Source organism: Bos mutus, chromosome 28 (genome assembly GCF_027580195.1).
Source record: "Bos mutus isolate GX-2022 chromosome 28, NWIPB_WYAK_1.1, whole genome shotgun sequence".
NCBI lineage: Eukaryota > Metazoa > Chordata > Mammalia > Artiodactyla > Bovidae > Bos > Bos mutus.
Window position 1 is genome coordinate 3,796,597 of NC_091644.1, and position 21,887 is coordinate 3,818,483.

Consider the following 21,887-nt stretch of genomic DNA (forward strand, 5'->3'; position numbering starts at 1 on the left):
CACAAATGGCTAGTAGATATTGGACAGAACATCTCTAGAGTTAATGATGAAGTAGACGTAGATGTATATGGGAAAACTGTTCTGTGCATCGTTGCTCAGTTGTGTCCGACTCGTTGTGACACCATGGACTTCAGCCTTCTAGGCTCCTCTGTCCGTGGGGATTCTCCAGGCAAGAATACTGGAGTGGGTTGCCTGGAGCAATAAGTAACAGGGAAGTCAGTGAAGGCAATTTTTGTAAGAAATGGAAGACAGTTAAAAAAAAGGGAGTTCATATTTAGGTAGTGGGAAAAAAGAGAGAAAGAGGTAAGAATGAGTTGTAGGAGAAGATGGTACCTTCAGAAGAGTGGATAAGTCAGTTTCCGACCAAATGTTCTCATCTGAGGGACGGAATACTCAGATAAAATGGTGAAATGGATAATGTGGCGAGACCTAATCATTCACACAAAACACTTGGAAGACGAGGAATATGCAGGAAAGTGGTGATTATGTGAGAAAGAAGGATTCACTTTAGACATAAAAACTTAATGAAACTTACTTTTAAATATTACTATCCATGTGCGAGCATGTTCTTAGATAGCATTTATAAGGACATTTCTTGGACTGGATTGTAAGTTTTTAATGTATTTCAGTGTCACTGTTTAAATGCTGCTCTGTTTGTTATGACTGCACTGGGCCTTTGTTGCTGCAAGCAAGCTTTCTTTAGTTGTGAGTGAGTGAGGGCTACTCTCTAGTCGCAGTATGTGGCCTTCTCACTGTCACAGCTTCTCTTGTTGCGGAACATGGGTTCTGGAGCCTGGGCTCGGCAGCTGTGGCCCGTGGGCTTAGTTGCCCTGAGGCATGTGAAATCTTCCCGCACTAGGGATTGAACCCACGTCACCTGCGTCGGCAGGCAGATAACACTGGACCAACAGGGAAGTCCTCAGTATCATTTTAAAAGCATGTAGCAGCAGTGTTTGAAGATTCTCAGTTAGTTTGCACATTAAGTAAATTCTAAATTTTCATGATACATACTTTTATAAAGTATTTGTTCAAACATCTTAACTATAGAAGCCACAATACCAGAATACATTTCTAGACTCACACATCAGAACTTAATATTTTGCCCTTTAATCTCAAAGAAGGGATTACAAGATGGACCCAAAGGATTCATATAATGACCCAATCTGGATTACCCTGAAAATTGAGTGTAGTGTTTTATCAGTATCAGTGGTAAAGGTACCTATCAGTTGAAACTTAGATCATGCACAGTTTGACCTGATACTAGTTTTCTCTCATATTTAAAAAATTCTTACTAAAAAAAAAAGCTAGGCTTAAACAGTATGTGAACCAAGAACTTACAGATGTACAAGCTGGATTTAGAAAAGGCAGAGGAATCAGAGATCAAATTGCCAAAATCTGTTGGGTTATAGAAAAAGCAAGAAAATTACAGAAAGATAGCTACCGCTTCGTTGATTACGCTCATGCCTTTGACTGTGTGGATCACGACAAACTGTGGAAAATTCTTCATGACATGGGAATACTGGATCACCTTACCTGCCTCCTAAGAAATCTGTATGCAGGTCAAGAATCTATAGTTAGAACTGGACATGAAACAACAGACTGGTTCAGAATTGGAAAAGGAGTACGTCAAGGCTGTGTATTGTCACCCTGCTTATTCAACTTAATATGCAGAGTATATCATGTGAAATGCTGGGTTGGATGAAGCACAAGCTGGAATCAAGACTTCTGGGAGAAATATCAATAACCTCAGATATGCAGATGACACCACCCTTATGGCAGAAAACGAAGAGGAACTAAAGGGCCTCTTGATGAAGGTAAAAGAGGAGAGTGAAAGCTGGCTTAAGGCTTAACATTAAAAAAACTGAGATCATGGCGTCTGGTCACATCACTTCATGGCAAATGGATGGGGAAACAATGGAAACAGTGACAGACATTGTTTCTGGGGGCTCCAAAATCACTGCAGATGGTGACCACAGCCATGAAATTAAAGGATGCTTGCTCCTTGGAAGAAAAGCTATGACCAACCCAGACAGCGTATTAAAAAGCAGAGATATTACTTTGCCATTAAAGGTCTGTCTAGTCAAAGCTATGGTTTTTCCAGTAGTTATGTATGGATGTGAGAGTTGGACCATAATGAAGGCTGAGTGCTGAAGAATTGATGCTTTTGAACTGTGGTGTTGAAGAAGACTCTTGAGGGTCCCTTGGACTGCAAGGAGATCAAACCAGTCCATCCTACAGGAAGTCAACCATGAATATTCATTGGAAGGACTGATGCTGAAGCTAAAACTCCAGAATTTTGGCTACCTGAGGCGAAGAGCTGACTAAATGAAAAATACCCTGATGCTGGGAAGGATTGAAGGCAGGAGGAGAAGGAAATGACAGAGGACAAGAAGGTTGGATGGCATCACTGAATCAATGGACATGGTTTTGAGCAGGTTCCACCAGATGGTGAAAGATAGGGAAGCCAGGCATGCTGCATGCAGCCCAAGGGGTTGCAAAGATTTGGACACGACTGAGCAACTGAACCGGAGAAGGCTATGGCACTCGACTCCAGTACTCTTGCCTGGAAAATCCCATGGATGGAGGAGGCTGGTGGGCTGCAGTCCATGGGGTCGCCAAGAGTCGGACATGACTGAGCGACTTCACTTTCACTTTTCACTTTCATGCATTGGAGAAGGAAATGGCAACCCACTCCAGTGTTCTTGCCTGGAGAATCCCAGGGACAGGGGAGCCTGTTGGGCTGCCGTCTCTGGGGTCACACAGAGTCGGACATGACTGAAGTGACTTAGCAGCAGCAGCAGCAGAGCGACTGAACAATTACATGTAGCAAAGGAATGAAAAAAGATGCTTCTACTATAAATTTTAAATGGTCTGTTGGACTTCGTTTCTAGTACTGAATTAATCCACCTTATAGCATATTTAATAGATATGAATAAAGTTTATATAAATTTAATATTGGAATATGGTCAACATCATCTACAGTCCTTTGTGCTTATGCCTCAGATTTATTGGATCATTCATATATTTTAAAATGTCATTGTCAACTAAGTTCCTACTTTAGCTCTTTATAAAATAGACAATAGGAAAGTTTATAACACACATACCACAAAAAAACCTTATCAATTGTTCATAATTCCAAAAGGAGACAGAATTTACCTAGCTCTTACAGTCATGATATATGTGCTAGTAAAGAACTCCCATCCTTTTTTTGTCTTGCCCAGGATATAAGGTAAAATGTTAAATGTGAGGATTAATGTAGCTGAAAGATTTGTCTTGAGGACTTAGTTTTCCTAAGGACTTAGTTTTCCTAAGTCCTTTTTCTTAAATGCCTTTTTGATTTGGAAGTGGGCAGCATTATGTTTATTTTTATGTAAGGTTAATGTCCTGATTTTAAATATAGATGTGCCATTTTCTTCTGTTGGAGAGATGTTCCATTAGTGTTAGTATATATTTCCAAAGGGAATTCAGGGATTTATTTCTTTGCCAAATTCTTTATTTATATTCACTATTGTTTATATTTAAAATATGCCACTGGAAAAAGTATTTTAAGTGAAAAAAATATATTGCATTATGTGTATATACACATACATACTTTGGTGTATAAACATGTGGTATTTATTATGTAGTCGTGCAGTAATGTTTAGTCAGTACTAGACATTGAACATGAAATATGACCTATGTTTCAGTGAGCTAAATGTTGATAGGAACCATCTTTGTACCAAGACAGCATTCTGGCATGTATTTGTGCATGACAGTACACCAAGAATTCTATTATATATGCCTTTTACACTCAAGGCTAGGGACAAATGAAATTTATATATTACAGCAGTTGAGTGACTTATCTGATCATAAATTTAAGGATATTTAAATTCATGTTCTCTAATACCAAATTCCAGAACTAAAATAGTAACTTTGTTTAGAAATATCCACTGAAAGAAGAAAAATTTGTGTCACAGCAGGTAGAAAACAAAGGGCAGCACCAGTGTTTTCCATTGCTGGGAAATATTTCATACAGTGAGGGCAGGACATGGATTTTATTCTTAGAATTTCATGTTAGGAACTTCCTGGGTGGTCCAGTGGTTAAAAATCCACCTTGCCATGCAGAGGACGGGGGTTAATCCCTGATAGGGGAACTAAGATCCCACATGCCGAGGAGCAGCTAAGCCTGTGTGCTATAGAGGCCGGCTGAGTGATACAGTTAAAAAGTCTGTGTGCTGCAATGAAAGATCCCATGTGCCACAGCTAAGACCACAACTTATACAGCCAAATAAACAAAGGTTTTTTTTTTTCCTTTTTTTTTTAAAGAATTAATGTGAGGTAGTGAGAAATGCATGATCTTGCTAACTTTCTAAGAAGCAGCATGATTAAATCTGTCTTTTAGAAGAAATTAATCAGCTTACATAAGAGATAATAAGAGAGATGATAGAAGCTGCTCCTCTTTTAGTTTGTGTTAGCAGAGTGCTAATTTATTAGGGCTTCATTTGTTGGAAAATTCTAGCTTTTCTTTTTCTTAGGTAATTATAAAAACACTTTTCCAGATGTTTTAGAAAATTCCTTTTTTAAAAAATGTCATACGTAACTAAAATTTTTTTCCTAGAGAATGTCTCTTTAGTATTATGCTTGGAAGCTTCTTTTGGAAAATGACGTTGACATTCCTGACATAGCAGAAAATAATACCTAGTCCTAAAATTTCTCAACAAATGTAGCTACCCTGATGATTTAGAGCAGTAAAGCGCCAGTGACCTTCAGCCAAAGCCCACCTGTTATATGCCTGTGAAACAGGGTGGGTGGATTACTTCTTGTGGCCAGGAAGAACACACTTCATGAAGAATGATCTCAAGCATGTGCCAGAAAGAATCTTTTACAATATTTCAGCTTTTCTTGGATGGTTTGATCTAAGGAAGCAGGAGTTTGCTGAGATTAAATACTAACAGAAGGTAGAAAAGTCTGGAGTATTTCCTGTAGGACACAGTATAACCTTGCTTTTATCTGTACTTAGGCACGATTATGAAGTGACCGTATTTTGTTTCATGTTACCATGGGCCTGGAATAACTGGTACTCGGTGAGATTGTTTATGAGATCATTGAGCACCACAGGCTGCTTGTTATCTTTCTCAGACGCATTACCTGGGCATGGATTAAATAAAAGTTTACCAAGCAGATGAAATTTATTGTTAAAACTGTAACTTGTGGATTGTTACCTCTCTGTTTTTAAAAATCAGTTACTGTACTTTGTCATGTTTTAGTGTAGTTATTGGTGATGGTAGTAGTAATGATTACATTTAGAATATTATGAGGGAGAGAGAAGTTTGGAGAATTACACTTGGATGGAATTATGGAGAGACTTAAGATGTTAGACTGAGAACATTCAACTTAATTCTGTAACCGGAAGTTTCTAGCAGGGACCAAACTTACTATATTTTGCTATAGGAAGAGTAATATGAGAGGAGGAACTGAACATCTTGAGGCAGGGGCTGTGTCTCATTCCCTCCTGTGTGCTTAGTGTCTTAGTGCAGGGCTCAGAAGGACTGAACCAGTCCCAGTGAGAATGTAATGAAGGTAAGGAAAACTTATTAGATGATTATTATAACAGCCCAGGCATGAGGAGATGAGGGCTAACTTAAGATTTTTGATCTCTCATGGAATGGAGAGAAGATCACTGAAGCAGAATCTGTTGTCTTGATAGGTGATTAGATGAAAAAGGTGTGAAGAATGAAAAGAAGATGACTAAGTTATCAAATGTGGATGACAGGGTGGATGGCATGTCAGTTAAGAAAATGGGAGAACTGAGAGAAAAAATTTTATTAGGGAAGGAAGACTGCAAAAGGTTCCATATATTTTTTAATCACTTCAACTTGGATTCTGCAGGACAGAAGGGTAGAGGAATTTGAATATGTAGGATTGGAACTTGAAAGGTGCCAGAGAAATTAAGATACAGGTATAGATTCAAAATGGGGCAGGTTGTGTGTGTGTGTGGGGGGTGCATGCATGAGTGTATGGAAGACAGTTTCATCCACAAGAAAGCTCAGTGCTTCAGTGCTAAGTGCCCACACCCCTTCTGAAGCAAGGAAGACCATTCCAGGAGACTTCCTAAGCTCTCCCAGAAGAGGGAGACACAAGCAAACTAATCTTCATGAATCAGAAAAAGTTTTCTCTTCAGTGTTAAAATTAAAAGTCTGCCATCCTCTAAGCTCATGGTGACTCTCATCTGTGCTCATCTCTGCTTCAGGAAAAAGCAGCTGCTGAGGAAAGCGTGGCAGGTGTTCTGAAGGATTTGGCCCACAGTTCCGTATCTTGTTCCACAGGGTTAGAGTTCATGGAAGAATGTTTTTACTTGGTCTCTTTAGGCTTTATTTTGAGAGAAATGAAATTTTCTCGCAAACCCTGAGTCCAGATACTCTTTGTATTTTATGTTTCCACATTCCTTTGTTCGTGTTTGTGTCTGTGTGTGTGTGTGTTGTCCCACCAGTTTAAAGTGTACCTTGAGTGTTACGCATATGGTTAAGCTGTATGTCAGATATCCTATGTTTTCCTACAAGTACTTTATTTTTTCCCTTGGATGTAATATATCCATATGCATCCCTACTGCTTTTTGTTTTTATACATGTCTACTGTGATTTCTCTAGCAGAAAGCATCTCATGCCAACCATTTCATCTTAAAAGTCATCAGAAGATTTAAGGTAGACTCAGATGAGCAAAAGGCTCTTTCCTGGTCAGAGCTTAACTAAGAAAGCACCAACTAAGAAAGAATTATATGCTTTCCTGCCCTCTAATTAGTGCTCCAATATAAATATAATGTGAACTATATATATAAATGCTTTAGTATCCAAATTAAAGGAGAAACATGCAAAATTAATTTTAATAAAATATTCTGTTTAACCCAGTAGTACCATTTGAACATGTAATCAAAATAAAGAGATTGAGATAGATTGCATTCCGATTTTTGTTTTTGTACTAAGTCTGTGACATCTTGTGTGTATTTTACATTTATAACACGTTTCAATTCAGAAACGTGTCTGCTTGGCCCCGTGTAGTTGCTAACAACCATATTGGACAGGGCCAGCTCTGTATGGAGGTCACTGGGTTTGGCTTTAAACCTGAACTAAGTAACAGGAATTGACCAAAAAACAAAGTAGAAAAAACCATAGATCCATTTATTCATTCATTCAGGGAACTTTGACTAGTTTTTTCTGTATTTCAATCCCAGCACTAAGGTCTTTGGATACTAAATAAAAGGTTGCCTGAATTTTGGCTTGTGCTACTCATGGACAGACAGCAAGATGTAAATATGATGATAGGCCTTGTTTCTGGACCAGAGGATGGTGGACATGTCTTCCGGATATGGGGACTAGACCTTCTGACCCTCAAACCTGCCTTCATGCTGCCATGACTTCTGCAGTTTTCAGTTCAGGAGTACAGTGTATTCTAGCACTCACTGCCAGAACAGACCTATTCATCTGGGAACTTTTTCTTTCTTTGGTAATGCTGTCTTTTTGCTCAAAATTAAGTTTCCCTCCCTTTGCTTATTAAATCATACATTCTCTAAGTTTCTAAGTTAAACTCTTCCCTACAAGTTCTAGAAACACTTCCAGTAGACATGGAATCATGGGAGCCAGCACATACTGTTTCTTAGTGCTGTGGCTTGGAGTTGCTCACATGTCTGCTGTATCTCAACTTGCCTGGTCTCATTTAGTTAGTCGTATTTTATAGCTATTTCAGTTGTTTTTAACTACTGAAAGGAATATATAACTTTCTTATTATTGTGGAAATTAGTTTATAGAGTTGAGAAGGTCCTTAAACATATTTCCCTTCTCTCCCCAAGAAAATATGATCCTATTAATATAATTAGCATTTCAAATAATTTTCCTCTATGTTACTCTACAGTGCATTGCTTTTACGTCTCTATTTATGCTTTTACTTTTTATTTTAAATTCTTAAAATTCATAGGAAGTTGCAAAAATAGATCTCTTATTTCTTTCACCCAGTATCTCACAGTAGTTACATTTTATATAACTATAGTAGAGTATCAAAACCAGGAAATTGACATTTAGAGTATGTACTATTGCATTTTATCACTTGTGTAGATTCCTACAATGACTACCATATTTAAGGCACGGAATTATTGCACCACTACAAAGTTCTCCCTTGTGTGCTGCCTTTTAATAGTCATAGCCATTTCTTCCCTGCCTTTCCTAACCCCTGAAAACCACAATGTTTTCCGTATCTCTAATCTTGTCATTTCAAGAATTTTATATAAATGGTATATAGTGTGTGAGCTTTTGAGACTGGCTTATTTCATCCAGCATAATACCCAGGGGACCCATCCAAGTAGTTGTGTCTATCAGTAATTTGCTCTTTATTGCCAAGTAGTATTCCATAGTAGGGATGTTCCAGTTTGTTTCACCATTCATCTATTGATAGACATTTTGGTAGTTCCCAGTTTTTTGCTATTACAGATAAAGCAAATATTTGTGTTGGTGTAAAATTTTTCATTTCTCTAGGATAAATACCCAGTAGTGTGATTTCTGGGTAATATTGTATCTGTATATTTAGTTTTCAAAGAAAGTGGCTGTTTATCAGAGCATCTGTGCTGTTTTAGATTCTCATCAGTACTGATTGAGTGATCTGGTTTCTCTGTAGCCTCATTAGCATTTAGTGTTGGTTTTATTTTAATTTTAGCCATTCTAGTAGGTATGTAGTTGATATCTCATTGTGATTTTAATTTATATTTTCCTAATGGCTAATAGTGTTTGTCTTTTTGTGTGGTTATTAGCCATCATCATTAAAATGTTTCTTCAGATCTTTTATATAGTTTTTTTAATTGGATTTCTAATTGGATTGGATTTTTCTACTATTAAATATATACACTTTTTATATTCTTGATATGAGTTCTTTTTCAGGTATGTGGCTTGTGAGTTTTTACCCTCAATAGCTTGTTTTTTCATCCTATTGACAGTCTTTCATGGAGCATAAAATTTTAATTTTGATGAAGTCCAATTTATTAATGTGTTTTTCTTTTACAGATTGTGCTCTTTGTGTTATGTATAAACTCTTCTTGACGCTTAAGACACTGAAATTTTTTTCTTATAAAATATTAAAATATTGATAGTTTAATATTTTATATTTAAATCTATGATCTATTTGAGCTCTTTTTTTTGGTAGAATATGAGATTTAGATCAAGGTGCATTATTTTTCTGTGAATATCTAGTTGCTCTGCACCATATGTTTAAAGACTCTCCTTGTTGAACTGCTTTTGTGCCATTGTCAAAAATCAGTTGACTGTACTTGTGTGGATCTGCTTCAGGGTTCTCTGTTCCACTAATCTGTGTGTTTACTCCTTCACCAATACCATATTGTCTTGATTGCTGTAACTATATTTGCTGTTGTTCAGTCTCTCAGTTGTGTCTGACTCGTTGCAAGGACTGCAGCATATCAAGCTTCCCTGTCCTTCACCATATCCCAGAACTTGCTCAGACTCACGTCAATTGAATCAGTGATGCCATCCAACCATCTTGTCCTCTGTCATCCCTTCTCCTCCTGCCTTCAGTCTTTCCCAGCATCAGGGTCTTTTCCAGTGAGTCAGTTCTTCACATCAGGTGGCCAAAGTATTGGAGTTTCAGCTTTAGCCTCAGTCCTTCCAGTGAAGGACTGATTTCCTTTAGGATTGACTGGTTGGATCTCCTTACTCTCTAAGGGACTCTCAAGAGTCTTCTTCAACACCACAGTTCAAAAGCATCAATTCTTCAACACTCACCCTTCTTTATGGCCTAACTCTCACACTATGGGCTTCCATGGTGGCTCAGCTGGTAAAGAATCTGTCTACAATGCGAGAGACCTGGGTTCGATCCCTGGGTTGGGAAGATCCCTTGGAAAAGGGAAAGGCTACTCACTCCAGTATTTTGGCCTGGAGAATTCCATGGACTTATATAGTCCATGGGCTTGCAAAGAGTCAGACATGACTGAGTGACTTTCACTCTCACACTATATAATGTCTTAAATTGAATATAGTGATTCATCCTACTTTATTATTTTTTAAAAATGTTACCTTTTGATGTAATTTTAGAATAAGATTGTCTATATCTGAAAAAACAAATCGTGGATTTTGAAGGAAATGTGTTAATAACTAAATATCATTTTGGGGAGAAGTAGCATCTTTAGTATGTTGGGTCTTCCAATCCATAACTAAGATGTATCTCTCCATTAGTTTAAGACTTCTTTTGATTTCTTTCATCAGCATTTTAGTTTTCAGAATACAAGTTCCTGTATATGTTCTTAGATGTATTATTTCATTTTCTGAGTGATCATAGATGATGATATTATATTTTAAATTCCAGTGTCCGTGTGTCACTGTTGGTATTCAGAAGCACAGTTGATTTTTGTGTATTTATCTTATATCCTGTGAACTTACTGAACTCGCTTATTATTTCTGGGAGTTTTTCTTTAGATTGGGATTTTCTTTGTAGACCATCATGCCATCTGCAAATAGGAATGCTTTCTTTCTTTTTGATCTACATATCTTTATTTCCTTTTCTTGCATTGGCTAGAACTTCCAATACTGTGTTGAATAAGAATGGTGAGAGTGGGCATTCTTGCCTTATTCTTGATCTAAGGGGGGAGCACTCAGTCTTTCTCTAATAAGTAAATTTTAGCTGTAGGTGTATCATAGTGGGAAGGCTGAGGAAATTTTCTTCTATTCCTAGTTTGCTGAGAGGTTTAATCGTGAAATGTGTGCTGATTGTTAAATGCTTTTGCTATACTAGTATAATATGAGCGTGTGATTTTTTCAGTTTAGCCTGTTGATTGCATTGATTGATTTTTGAATAGTGGATCAGTCTGGTTAACCTAAATCCTACTTGGTCATGGTGTAAAATTCTTTTATATACACTGTTTCTTAATTATATACACTAGTCTTTTGTTAAAGATAGTTTACATCTATATTCATGACGGATAATGGTCTGTATTTTTTTCTTTTTTTGATGCTATTTTTGTCTGGTTTTGTGTTATTAGGTAATTCTGTCCTCGTAAATGAGTGGGAAAGCATTCTTTCTTCTACTTTCTGGAAGAGATTGTGTAGAATTGTTGTTAATTCTTTGAAATATTCGATAGCATTTGTCAGTGAAACCATCTGGGCCTGACAATTTCTTTTTTGGCAGTTTTTAAAGTTATAGACCTATTCAAATGATGTCTTTCATCTCAGATGAGTTTTGATAGTTGGTGGTTTTGAGGAGTTAGTCCATTTCTTCTCAAATTTATGACTAAAAAGTTGTTCATAGTATTCCCTTGTCTTTTTAATGGCTGGGAGACCTATATTGATATCTCACCTGATTTTGTTAATTTGTGTCTTCTCTGTTTTTCTTTGTCAGACTTTGGTGTGTTGATTTTATTGACTTTCTTGTTTTCTTAATTTTATTTGTTCAGTTTCAGTAGTTTCTCTTCTTTGTTATATTCTTCTTTCTACCTCCTTTTGGTTTATTTTGATCTTTACCCCTTCCCAAGTTTCTTCAGGTATGAAGTTTTAGCTTATTGATTTGACATTTATTTTTTCTGTTTTTTCTGCAACTTTTGAAATTTTGTGTTAGCTGTGTATTTTGCCAAATGTTTTCACTTCTGTCTCAAAGGATTTGTTAACAAAATAAGCCACTCCTTATATACAGATACATAATATAAATATTTATTAGAGAGTTCTCTAGTTTACCTTCAATATACTAACATTTAAAGAAAAGAGAAATAGAAACAGCAGAGGATACATCACCAAACTGGGTTTTGACCAACATCCAGACTTAAACAGTGCTGTGAAGTCCTGTGTCACAGCACATTTGGAGTCCCATTTGGGAAAAGGTCCCGGGCAGCACATCTGCTCTGTGGGTGAGATTTAAGATTGCAGTTCAGGGTTCCTGTTTATAATCCCAGGATGCAAACTGATATCATCATCAATCTGTGACCAAATTGGAGCTCGTTTCATATTAATGCTGTTTTGTTGTGTAAAACTTGCAGTGTAGTTAAGCCTGGGGCTTGGTTGGCCAGGCCCCCTCCAGGGGCTCAACAATCTCAAGATTTCTCCCCCATCTTAACTGCGGTGCTGCAGGTCTTGCACTCACAGCAGGCAGTCACCCACAGTCTCCCAGTCAGGGCAGAGTCCGGGAAGGTCAGAAGCAGGGTCAGAGGCCTGCTCTGCTCTGTCTCTGAAGCCTAAGCAAGACTATTCAGTTAATTTCCGTGACACTGAGTCCTGCAGCTTCTGATATTGTGTCACTGCTTCAGCTGTGTCCTACAGCTTTCAATAATATGTATTTACTTTTGTATTCATATGTGTGTTTTTTAAAATTTTCCTTGAGAGGACCTATTGACCCATGAATTACATTGTTTAGTATCTGAGTGTTTGGAAATTTTCCTGTCATCTTTCTGTTACTGGTTTCTCCTTTGATTCCTTTATGCTCAGAGAACACATTCTGTGTAATTTCAGTTCTTTTAGGTTTGTGGTGGTTTATTTCATGGCCTAGGCTGTGGTCTGTTTTGGTAAATGTCCTGTGGACTCTTGAAAATAATATGTATTTTGTTGTTGTTAGACGGAGCATTCTACAAATGTTGAGTAGATCCTATTTGTTGCTGGTGTCCTTGAGTTCTTCCATATCATTGCTGATTTTATTGTCTACTTGTTGTATCAGTTGTTGAGAGAGAAGTGTTGGACTCTGTACCTGTAATTTTGAATTTGGTTATTCTCGTTTCAGTTGTGTCAGTTTTGTTTCATGAACAGTTGGTGTGTACACATTTAGGCTTGTTTTGTCTTCTTGGTGGGTTGATTCTTTTATCATTTTATAAGGTCCTTCTCTATTTGATAATTTGCTCTGAATCCTCCTTTATCTGATATTAATATAGCCACTCTTGCTTTTTTTTTGAATGTTTTTTCTGGTATATACTTCTACTATTTTACTTAAAAATACTTACACTTTTATATATAAGGTGGATTTCCTGTGTGCAGCATATAGTTCGGTCATGAACTATCTGCCAGTCTGTCTTTTCATTTGTGTCTGAGCACCCTTTGTAGTAATGGGATTATTGATAACGTTAGGGCTTAAGTCTACCATTTCTTTGGTTTCATCTTTTTTCCTTTCTTTTATTTTCTGTTTTCCTGCCTTTCTCTGTGTTACTTTTAGTTCTTTTAGAATGCCATTTTGATTTATATGTAGTGTTTTGAGTGTATCTGCTTATAGAGAAATATCATGGTTGCTCTTGGTATTATGTTATATGTATAACTTTGTGTGGTTTACTTACTAAGCATAGAAATCTTACTTTCATTAGGTCTCTTCTTCTCCCCATTTGTAATATACATGTTTTAATTATTTCCTGTACTTAGGAACTTGCTAACTGAAAGGACCACAAACTGTACAGAGGCAAAAAGACAGTTTATTGGGGAGGGGGGCGGTCTTCAGAATTGCAACTTGGTGGTCACAGATTTCTAGAGGAAACGAGAATATTATCCCACTGGAGAAAAATGGGCAGAGGGTTTTATAGGAAAAAGATGGAAGTTAATGCACAAGTTATTTACCGAGAGTTTGTACTGGAAGGTAAAATTATTCTATACATACAATAGGGTTATGGAACGCATCTCATTCATTATAAGGGAAAAGTAAGTTTTCTTTAGTTCAGAAGATGTCGAGTTCTCAGCATCATTCTTCTCTTTTAGCAACTATTCAGCAGTTTTAATTTAGGATCTGCAGCAGGAGTCCAGCATGTGCAGGAAACAGATTAGAAGTCCTCAGCTTACATTGCCATCAAACCTGACATAGCTCATTTCAAAAACTCCGTAAGACATTGGTGGTAGAGCTAGTGAGAGTGGGAGCCTGCGTTTCCCAGCTGGCCTCTCCTAATGGGAACAGGCGTGCTAGAGCCACACTGCGTCCCGTGTGTTAGCAGTTTACTGAGCACAAGTGCTGTGTGTCGCCAGGCCACCTCTTTCCTGGTCCTTTGGCAGGGTGCAGCTTTTCCTTGAGACTTTGTTGATTTTGTTTATGTGTGTGCCCATTGGCATTTCCAGATGCTGGCTTCTTCATCACCTAGTCTGGGATACATTTGGTGGAGGGGCGGGAAACAGGGAATTTTCTATGATGTTTTTTTTTGGGGGGGTTGAATTTCCAGGACCCTAGCTGGTCTGTCTTCTCAACTATACCTTTCAGAGTTCTTTGTTTTAGATTTAATGTCTAGAGTTTTTAGCTGTACTTTGCAGAAGAAAAAGGAGAGTGTATCTGTTGCATCTTGTGTGGAACTAGAATTTTTTCTTCTATTAAATTTTAATCATAGTGTATTACTTTGATTCTGTGAAAGTCAAGAAGATATAGTTGACACCAAGAAAAGTAAGTAAGCTATTATTATCAGGGTGGTTATCTTTAGTAGAAGAATAAGGAAAATACTCAAATCAACATAATGAAAAGAGGAAGAAAAATTCTGTGAGACAGGTATCCACCAAGAGATATGGATGCTTATAAACAAAATGATTGTAATTTATTTAGGTAGGATCAGAAAAAGCTTTTACAAAATGGTTTGAAATGGCTGGATAGGATTATGATACCTAGGGTTTTGGAAGTGAAAGGAAGCATTTTTAAGTGGCAAAAATAGAACAAGTAATGTTCTTTGCCTTTTTAGGTAGAAAGTCAAATGTTTGACAGCTATTCAGTCAGCTTAATAGAGAAGTGCCCCTTGGCAGTCACAGGCAGAAATGTTTTTATGTATTATTCACAAGATTCTCTCTTTCTCCTTCTCATGCTCAGGTCCATCCCAGAGAACATGATTTATTGGTCTTGGGGGAATTAAGAATGGGTATCATTGTGTTTGTTTTTTTAAGAGAGACAATTTAATACAAAGTTGATTGTTTTAAGTGCCATATAAATAGAGTTATGAGGTTAAAGAATCACAATGACTGTGGAGTGGGGATATGGAGCAACTGAATTACAACAACTAAAAGTGTTTAGGCAGTTAGAATACCATAGACTAACTGGCTTATAAACAATAGAAATTTATTTCTTGCAGTTTTGGAGGCTGGTAGTTCCAAGATGAAGGTACCTGCCTGCTTCCAGATCGTAGACAGCTATCTTTTCCCTGTGTCCTCACAATGGAAAGGGACGAGGGAGTTCTCTGTGATTTATTTTACAGGGTACTAATCTGGCTCATGAGGGTTCCACTCTTGTGACCTAATTACCACCCAAAAGCCCACCTCCAAACCATCACACTGGGGCAATAGGTTTCAACATGTGAAACTTGGGGATAGGGACACAAATTCCAGCCCTGCATCTTACAAATGAAAACTGAGATTTAGAGATCAGTGGCTTTCTCAAGGTTACAGGGCTCTTAGAAGACACGGGGAACAACACAGTTCCCTGATTCCCAGTGGATACTATTTCCATAAAGCTCCAGAGAGAACTTCTTGGAGAGGGAATCTCTTGACTGCTGGTTTAGCTTGTATACAAAATCCTTATCTGAAAGTTTCTTTAGCCAGTGCAGTGAGTAGAAACTGACCCTGCTGAAACCCATAGGGAGGGAAGGGCATGCTCCTTCTTAGCTGTGGACTTGCTTTGTGTAAATGTTTTGGGTCAGAACATCTCTTAAGCAGCAAAATGGAGTTCTCAAGTAACATCTATGGAGAGTGCCTGAGGTCATCACCCTATTAAATATTTTCTAATCTATTTCCAAAAATATCCATTGCTAAATTAGTGGAGAAATTACAATAACTTCAAAAGACAGGATCTCTGTTTACTAGGATACTCTAAAGATTGTTAATTGTATTTAGGTTCTTATGGCTATTTGTTACCTTAATCAACATAGAAAATGAATCTTCTCTTTTGGTTTTTGCTTTATGGTGAGCAATGTAGAATTACTCATAAATCTAAATAAGTGTTTGATTTTACTGAACCATAGCCAAGGAATTGATGGTACAGGGGTGGAAATAAGTTTTCTGTTTGGACCTGAATGTTCCTGAAATCTCTAAACATCAGTAAAATACACTTGCAATCCTTTAGTACTTCATTTTAATATCAGATTAATTGGTGTGAAAAATTATGCATACTTTCTTTTTACACATTGAGCTAGGTATGGTGGTGTTTATGGGCTCATTTTTCTTGATGTTATCACGAGTGTTTCTATAGTTTAATGTGTCTCATCAATGAGGAGGCAAGGAACAGAGAGACATGAGACCTAATCTGGTTCTATTTGTGTGAACAAATTCCCTCTAGAAGACCCAGTTTTACCTGGAACGTGAGGAAATTGAAGTAAATGACATTTCAGTTGTATTCCAGTTCTTATAAGCTGATAAAAATAAGTAAAGCTAAGAAGCCACAAGTTGTTAAAAGGTTTGCATGTGTTACCCGTGGCCTGTATGTCACATTCTTGATATAGTACTCACTCTTAGAACTTTCTGAGTCTTTTGAGTGCTCTGGTGGTTCTGCTGTCTTCACTAATGTTCTTTATTTTTCTTGCTAATCCTTTGAAAACTACGATTTAAAAAAGAAATAAATTTTTGAATGGTAATTTTTAATTCCCTGATTTATTATTGATGCAATTTCTGTGTGTTTAACACCTAAAGTCTGTCTTCCCTTTTAAATGCTTTCATTTTTGCAAAAAACTGTAATGTACTACTTTAAAAAGAGTTACAAGCTGATAGATGTTTACCAAAAAAAATATTACTTCATATGCATTAACCATAAATGTTAGAGGAAATAATTTTTTCTTCATATACGAAAAATAACTAGGTTGGATTAAGATATAATTTTAGTAATTTGGGCTACCTGTATTTTAAAAAATGGAATCCGTCTTTTCATTAACACTGTTGTTTTTTTTTAAAGTATGACTGTGGTGTCTCTGTGTTTTGGTTCCCTTTTTTATTATGCCTCCCACCCCCGTCTCTCTCTGCACAGGGTGGGTATTCTGCTCCCTCCTTCTCTCCTTGGCAGGGCTCCTTCCAAGGGATCCCACGGACTGTCCCGTCGCATCGCAGACAGAGTGAGTCTGTGTCTCTCACTCCTATCCTGCTCTGCTTCCCGTTCACGTATCCCCTTCTGCATGACCACCCTCCCCAGCACCTCCTCTCTGTCCAGAGTGATCTGCAGGCACGTGCTAAACCAGCACCCCCTGGGCTCTCCTCTCTTAATTAATATTTCCTACATCTGCATGTGAACAGACTTTTCCATGTAGAGCCTCAGGAAAGCTGTCTGAAGTTAATGTCATTCTAATGCCATTTAAACCTGTTGCCAGTGATACTGTACCTACCGACATGCATCTGTCTTTAATGTGTTTTCTCTTTTCATGACCTTGAGATAATATGAATAAAGCTTGTTTTTAAATATAGTCATGTTAAAAATGTACACTCTAAATGCAGTGGTATAATGGACAGATGCATATTGTTTAGGGAGCAGGCTTACTAGACCATTGCACATTTCTTTAAATATTTCCTAATCGAAAGGCTTTGGTTGCATTTCACTGTTTTCTAATACAGAAATCTTTTAAGTCATTTCAAGGGTGTTTTTAAATAACTAATATGTCTTTATAATTTATCAGCCGCTTTACAGTACAGAAGAAATGACTTTTGAATATGCATGGTTTACTAACATTTCTAATGATTTAGTAACTGTTTGACTTCAAAAAAAAATCTTTGTTTCATTGAATCTGCTTTCCAAAACAGTGTTTATTTGTGTTATATACTTCCCTGGTAAGTTGATTATATTTTATCTTTTTTGAAAAGTCACCCAGAAAAGCTAATATTAATGAAAAAGATATTTAAATATTGTCAGTCACAGTCACTTTTATGCCTTCTCCATGGATTTGCCCTAATTTTTAATTCATATCAATTTTTTCATAAATTATCCTTACCTAAATAATGTGAAGTATCAAAGATCTAAAAGGGGGAAATTTTAAGCAGTTAAAATTTTTAAATGTGATTTATTCAAATAAAATTTTATTTCTTGAATTAGTCAATAGGAAGTATCAACATGAATTTGAGACAAGGTTTGAAATGTATGTTTTGGTCATTATGCCTTTCCTTCCCTTTTGCACTTTTTAAAGAATAGTGGGATAGAGTTTGCATAGGCTTTTATATCAAGTTATTTAGTAGCAAGTTAATTTGTTCAAAGCATTCCTCCCTCCTTCTTTCCCATCTCCCACCACCTTTGTAAATCCTCCTTTTTACTTCCCTTGCTTCAATTAAGTTGCATTCTTTTCTCCTCTAAAGATTGCTAGCACATAAAGAATTATACTGAATTGCTGGTGAACCAATCTGAATTCCAAAGGGCAGTTTTGATCATGTATTCTTAGGCTGTAGCCATACTGCATTTACCTCAGAAGGACGTGCCTACCTTGGATTTTCTGAAGCCCCCTTTTAGTCCCCGATCTTTTCCCCACTGTTTATCTCTTCTATTCTCCTTCCTCTTATCTAGATGCATTATGTAATTGGAGTTGACAGTTAACTCTTCAGTATTACAGATAGTTTTAGATTTATTTTTTAAAACATGTTTCCCAGAAGCACCCATTTCACTAGTTTCTTATCTGCATACCTTTAGAAATTTCTTGTCCCTCACCTGAGTCATTGGCCCTCCATTTCCAAATGCTTCTTTCTCCTTTGGATTTAGAACTACTTTTTAAATTTCTGTGAAGCAACACTGTCTGTTCTTCCATACTACTATCAAGATCTGTCTTTCTAGCTTTTCTGAAGATGAAACCTCCTTTCTCTGCATCTCCAAGTTAGCAAAAAGAAAGTTTGGTTCTCCAGCATTTGAATGTGTTGGCCTCAATATACATTGAGTCTTTTTCTTGATCATTGAGACCTTTAGGACTTTGTTTGTGGAAAGTGATAGAGGACTTGTTCACAGTTTTTTGACAGCTCTTCTTGAGCTTTGAAGGTTCCTTTAAAGGAAATATGTATTAACTGCTACATTATTTGAATTTACCCTGAGAACAGCTGACAGGAATATAAAAATAATAAGTGTAAAATAATAACATTATTATTATGTAATGACAAAATAATAGAGGAGAAGGTTGTGAAACAATGGGTAAATCCAGTGGTTTTCCAGAGAGTTTGGGAATAGGTCTCCCCTTTTCCTACACTAAACTGATTATGTAGTCAGTGATACAATATTTGTCTCCACATTTAATCAGTATGTAACTTCCAGCACTGACTTTTGGAGAGGTTAATTCTGCAAGTGATGGCATGTAGTTGAAAGAGTTCTCTTACATTATTGTATTTCAGTAGTAAGTTCTTTCTGATGCCCTCCTGAACATCAACTTAAGCGAACTGCCTTTTTTGGTAAATGCAGAAGCCAGGTAAGCTTGGCTTATTAGTTTTCAGTAAGATAGTCTGTGTTTGGTTTTGTATTTTAAAATGTGTAAGAGCAGTGGACCTAACACAGGCATAAAGAGATAGCTTGTAGATATTGCAGAGCGTGAAATAACTGATGTTTATGGGACTGTTTAGCTCTGATAACTCTAGAAAGCTGCAGTGGCTAAGGATGTTCTTGGTTAATTTAAGAATATCTCTAAAAAAGATAAAGGAGATAAACGGAAGATAAAGGAGATAAAAGGAAAATCCTGTTCTTTTTTAAGTGTCTTTCCCCCCCGCCCTCAGGAAATTTTGACCTATATTTCTTTTCTCAGGTATATTACTGATCTTAACTTGATGATGCTTGTCTTCCAGTTTCGAATTAACTTTTCCCTAGGTTAGAAAATATCTACATTTAGACATTCGAAGATCTTCCTGTTGTTAGTAGGCACTTCAGCTTTTATCCAGATTGACTTACCAGCTGGCATTAGTTTAGTATTTCTAATTTCCACCTGTGTAAAAGTAGGAATGATAGTTTTATGTGTATATGTATAAAAGTTTATATATATATGTAAAACCTACTTCACAGTATGAAAACTTAATAAAAATAATAACTTTTGGCAAGTAAAAGTCTTAATGGTAATCTTAAGTAACAGTTCTTGCCAGAGCATACTGCTTCTAGAAATACTTGACTTTAAAAAGTGTATTAATACTGCCTATTTCTTATCATGCCTAAAGAGACTTTTAAAATTTGCTCTTTAACACCTTTCTCGGAAGAATTTAGAAATCTTGCTACCTTTAGCTTCCATGTGCAGTAACTTAAATTGGAAGAAAAAAGATACTTTTAAGCAACAGAAGTCATTAATAATGTTTACATATTAAAAGCCCATTTAAGCCCAAAGTCTCTTTTTTAAAAAATTTTATTGAAGTACAGTTGGTTTACAGTGTGTGTTTAGTTTCTGCTGTACAACAGAGTGACTCAGTTATAAATATATATATTTTCATATTTTCTTTGATTATGACTTATCACAGGATATTAAATATAATTCCCTGAGCTATACAGTAGGACCTTGTTGTTTATCCATTTTATATATAATAGTTTGCATCTGCTAATTCCAAATTCCCAATCCAGACCAATAGTTTCTTGATACGGTGTTACCTGGCTTGTAAATTTATATAATAATTATAATTAATTATACTCACCAGAGTTATGTTAAGAATAACAATTATATTGTCTTATATTTTCCTCCTCCTCTTATAACCTTCAATGGTTGTTTTACAAACCTTTTTTGACAACTGACATAAATTCATTTTACATCATAACCCGGTATGTATTTATTGAATGAAACTATACAACCCAATATATGCATCTGTGTATATTTAAAATTCAGATAAAAGATTCATAAAATATTACTTTCTCTTAGGACATTTGATACGCTCATATTTTCAGTTTTTGTTTTGCTTTTTTCCATATAGTATTATCTGAGCATTTTTCATACAGTAGATATTTCTTGAAAACATTTTAATGATTACATGGTAATATGTTATCATGTGACTATGATATGCTTTATTGTTTTCCTGTTGTTTCCATTTCCCCTTATTAAATAGAGATACTGGAGATATTATTGTAGTGCAGTTTATTCTTGTGTATAGATCAGTGTTCGCGCTAGAAGGATGGTTGTTAAAGGGCGTGTGCTTTTTAGAATGCTTGATGTGTGTTGCTGAACTGACAAACATGTTCATAAGGTACACCTTAACGTGGCTCAATCCGATTGGCTTCACCATGTGACTGTAATCAATTTTATATGTAAAGATAGCATGTCAGTGCTTTAATGAGAAATTAGCTCGGAGAGTGACTTTTCATAAAAATAAAATATTTTTCAGTGAAGTAGAAAAGGGTAGTAAGTCAGTAAAAACAGAACAATTTGATTTTACAGTAGGCCATTTTTTTAAATGTAGTTAATATAGAATATGTGTCCACTGTGTCCATTTTGCAGCTAGTTCAAGTGCATATTAGTCATTGGTTAATTGACTAGAAATGTGCATCAAACATGGTCCTGGAAGCTGCCCTGTAAACATCAGCATGGGTTAGTTTCTTTCTCAAAAGCTTGCGATTATGAGAAACAAAGCAGTTGCCGTTGTCTGCATAAGCCATTCATAATGCTCCGCAGATTCTGCAGTTGTTTTATTAGCTGTGTTTGTTGCCTTGTCATAGTGCCTGCAGCCCCCTACTCTGGATAAGTATACCATGCATATTGGTCACCAGTGGAATTGTTCTATTATGATGTTTAGTTTTTTCTTTTTTTCTGAAGTATTCTGCATCCCAAAAGTAAATTCTGATGGGTTTTACATCTCAGAGATGTAAACTCATGAAATTTAGGCATCTCATACTGATTATGCCTGTGTGGTAAATTGCTTAAGGCACTATTATTCATGTTGTTAATTTTTAAAAGCTGTTAACTGATTAACTTAGAAAAGCCATTGAACTCCTTATTTCAGAAATTGCTTATTTTTAATTTCTATTTATCAGTCAGGTATCTTCCTTAAGTTCTCTTGAGATTTGGGGACATTACTCTGACATCTAGGGAA

General features: G+C 36.4%; 1 protein-coding gene across 6 annotated transcripts in view; it reads left to right on the forward strand.

Annotated features, from left to right (window-relative positions):
* CCSER2 (coiled-coil serine rich protein 2) overlaps window positions 1–21,887 on the forward strand; it is a 158,917-nt gene that overhangs the window by 127,503 nt on the left and 9,527 nt on the right. Inside the window, exons 10-11 of one of the 6 annotated variants that reach the window (XR_011463003.1) lie at window positions 16,906–16,990; window positions 19,230–19,303. The exons of 4 other annotated variants lie outside the window; for them this stretch is intronic. Coding sequence is in view for 1 of the 2 variants with exons in the window: in XM_070364714.1 (XP_070220815.1) it covers window positions 16,906–16,990 (85 nt within the window). In the remaining variant the exon portion in view is untranslated. The remainder of the gene's footprint in view (window positions 1–16,905; window positions 16,991–19,229; window positions 19,304–21,887) is intronic. One more of the 6 variants, XM_070364714.1, reaches the window with a different exon arrangement.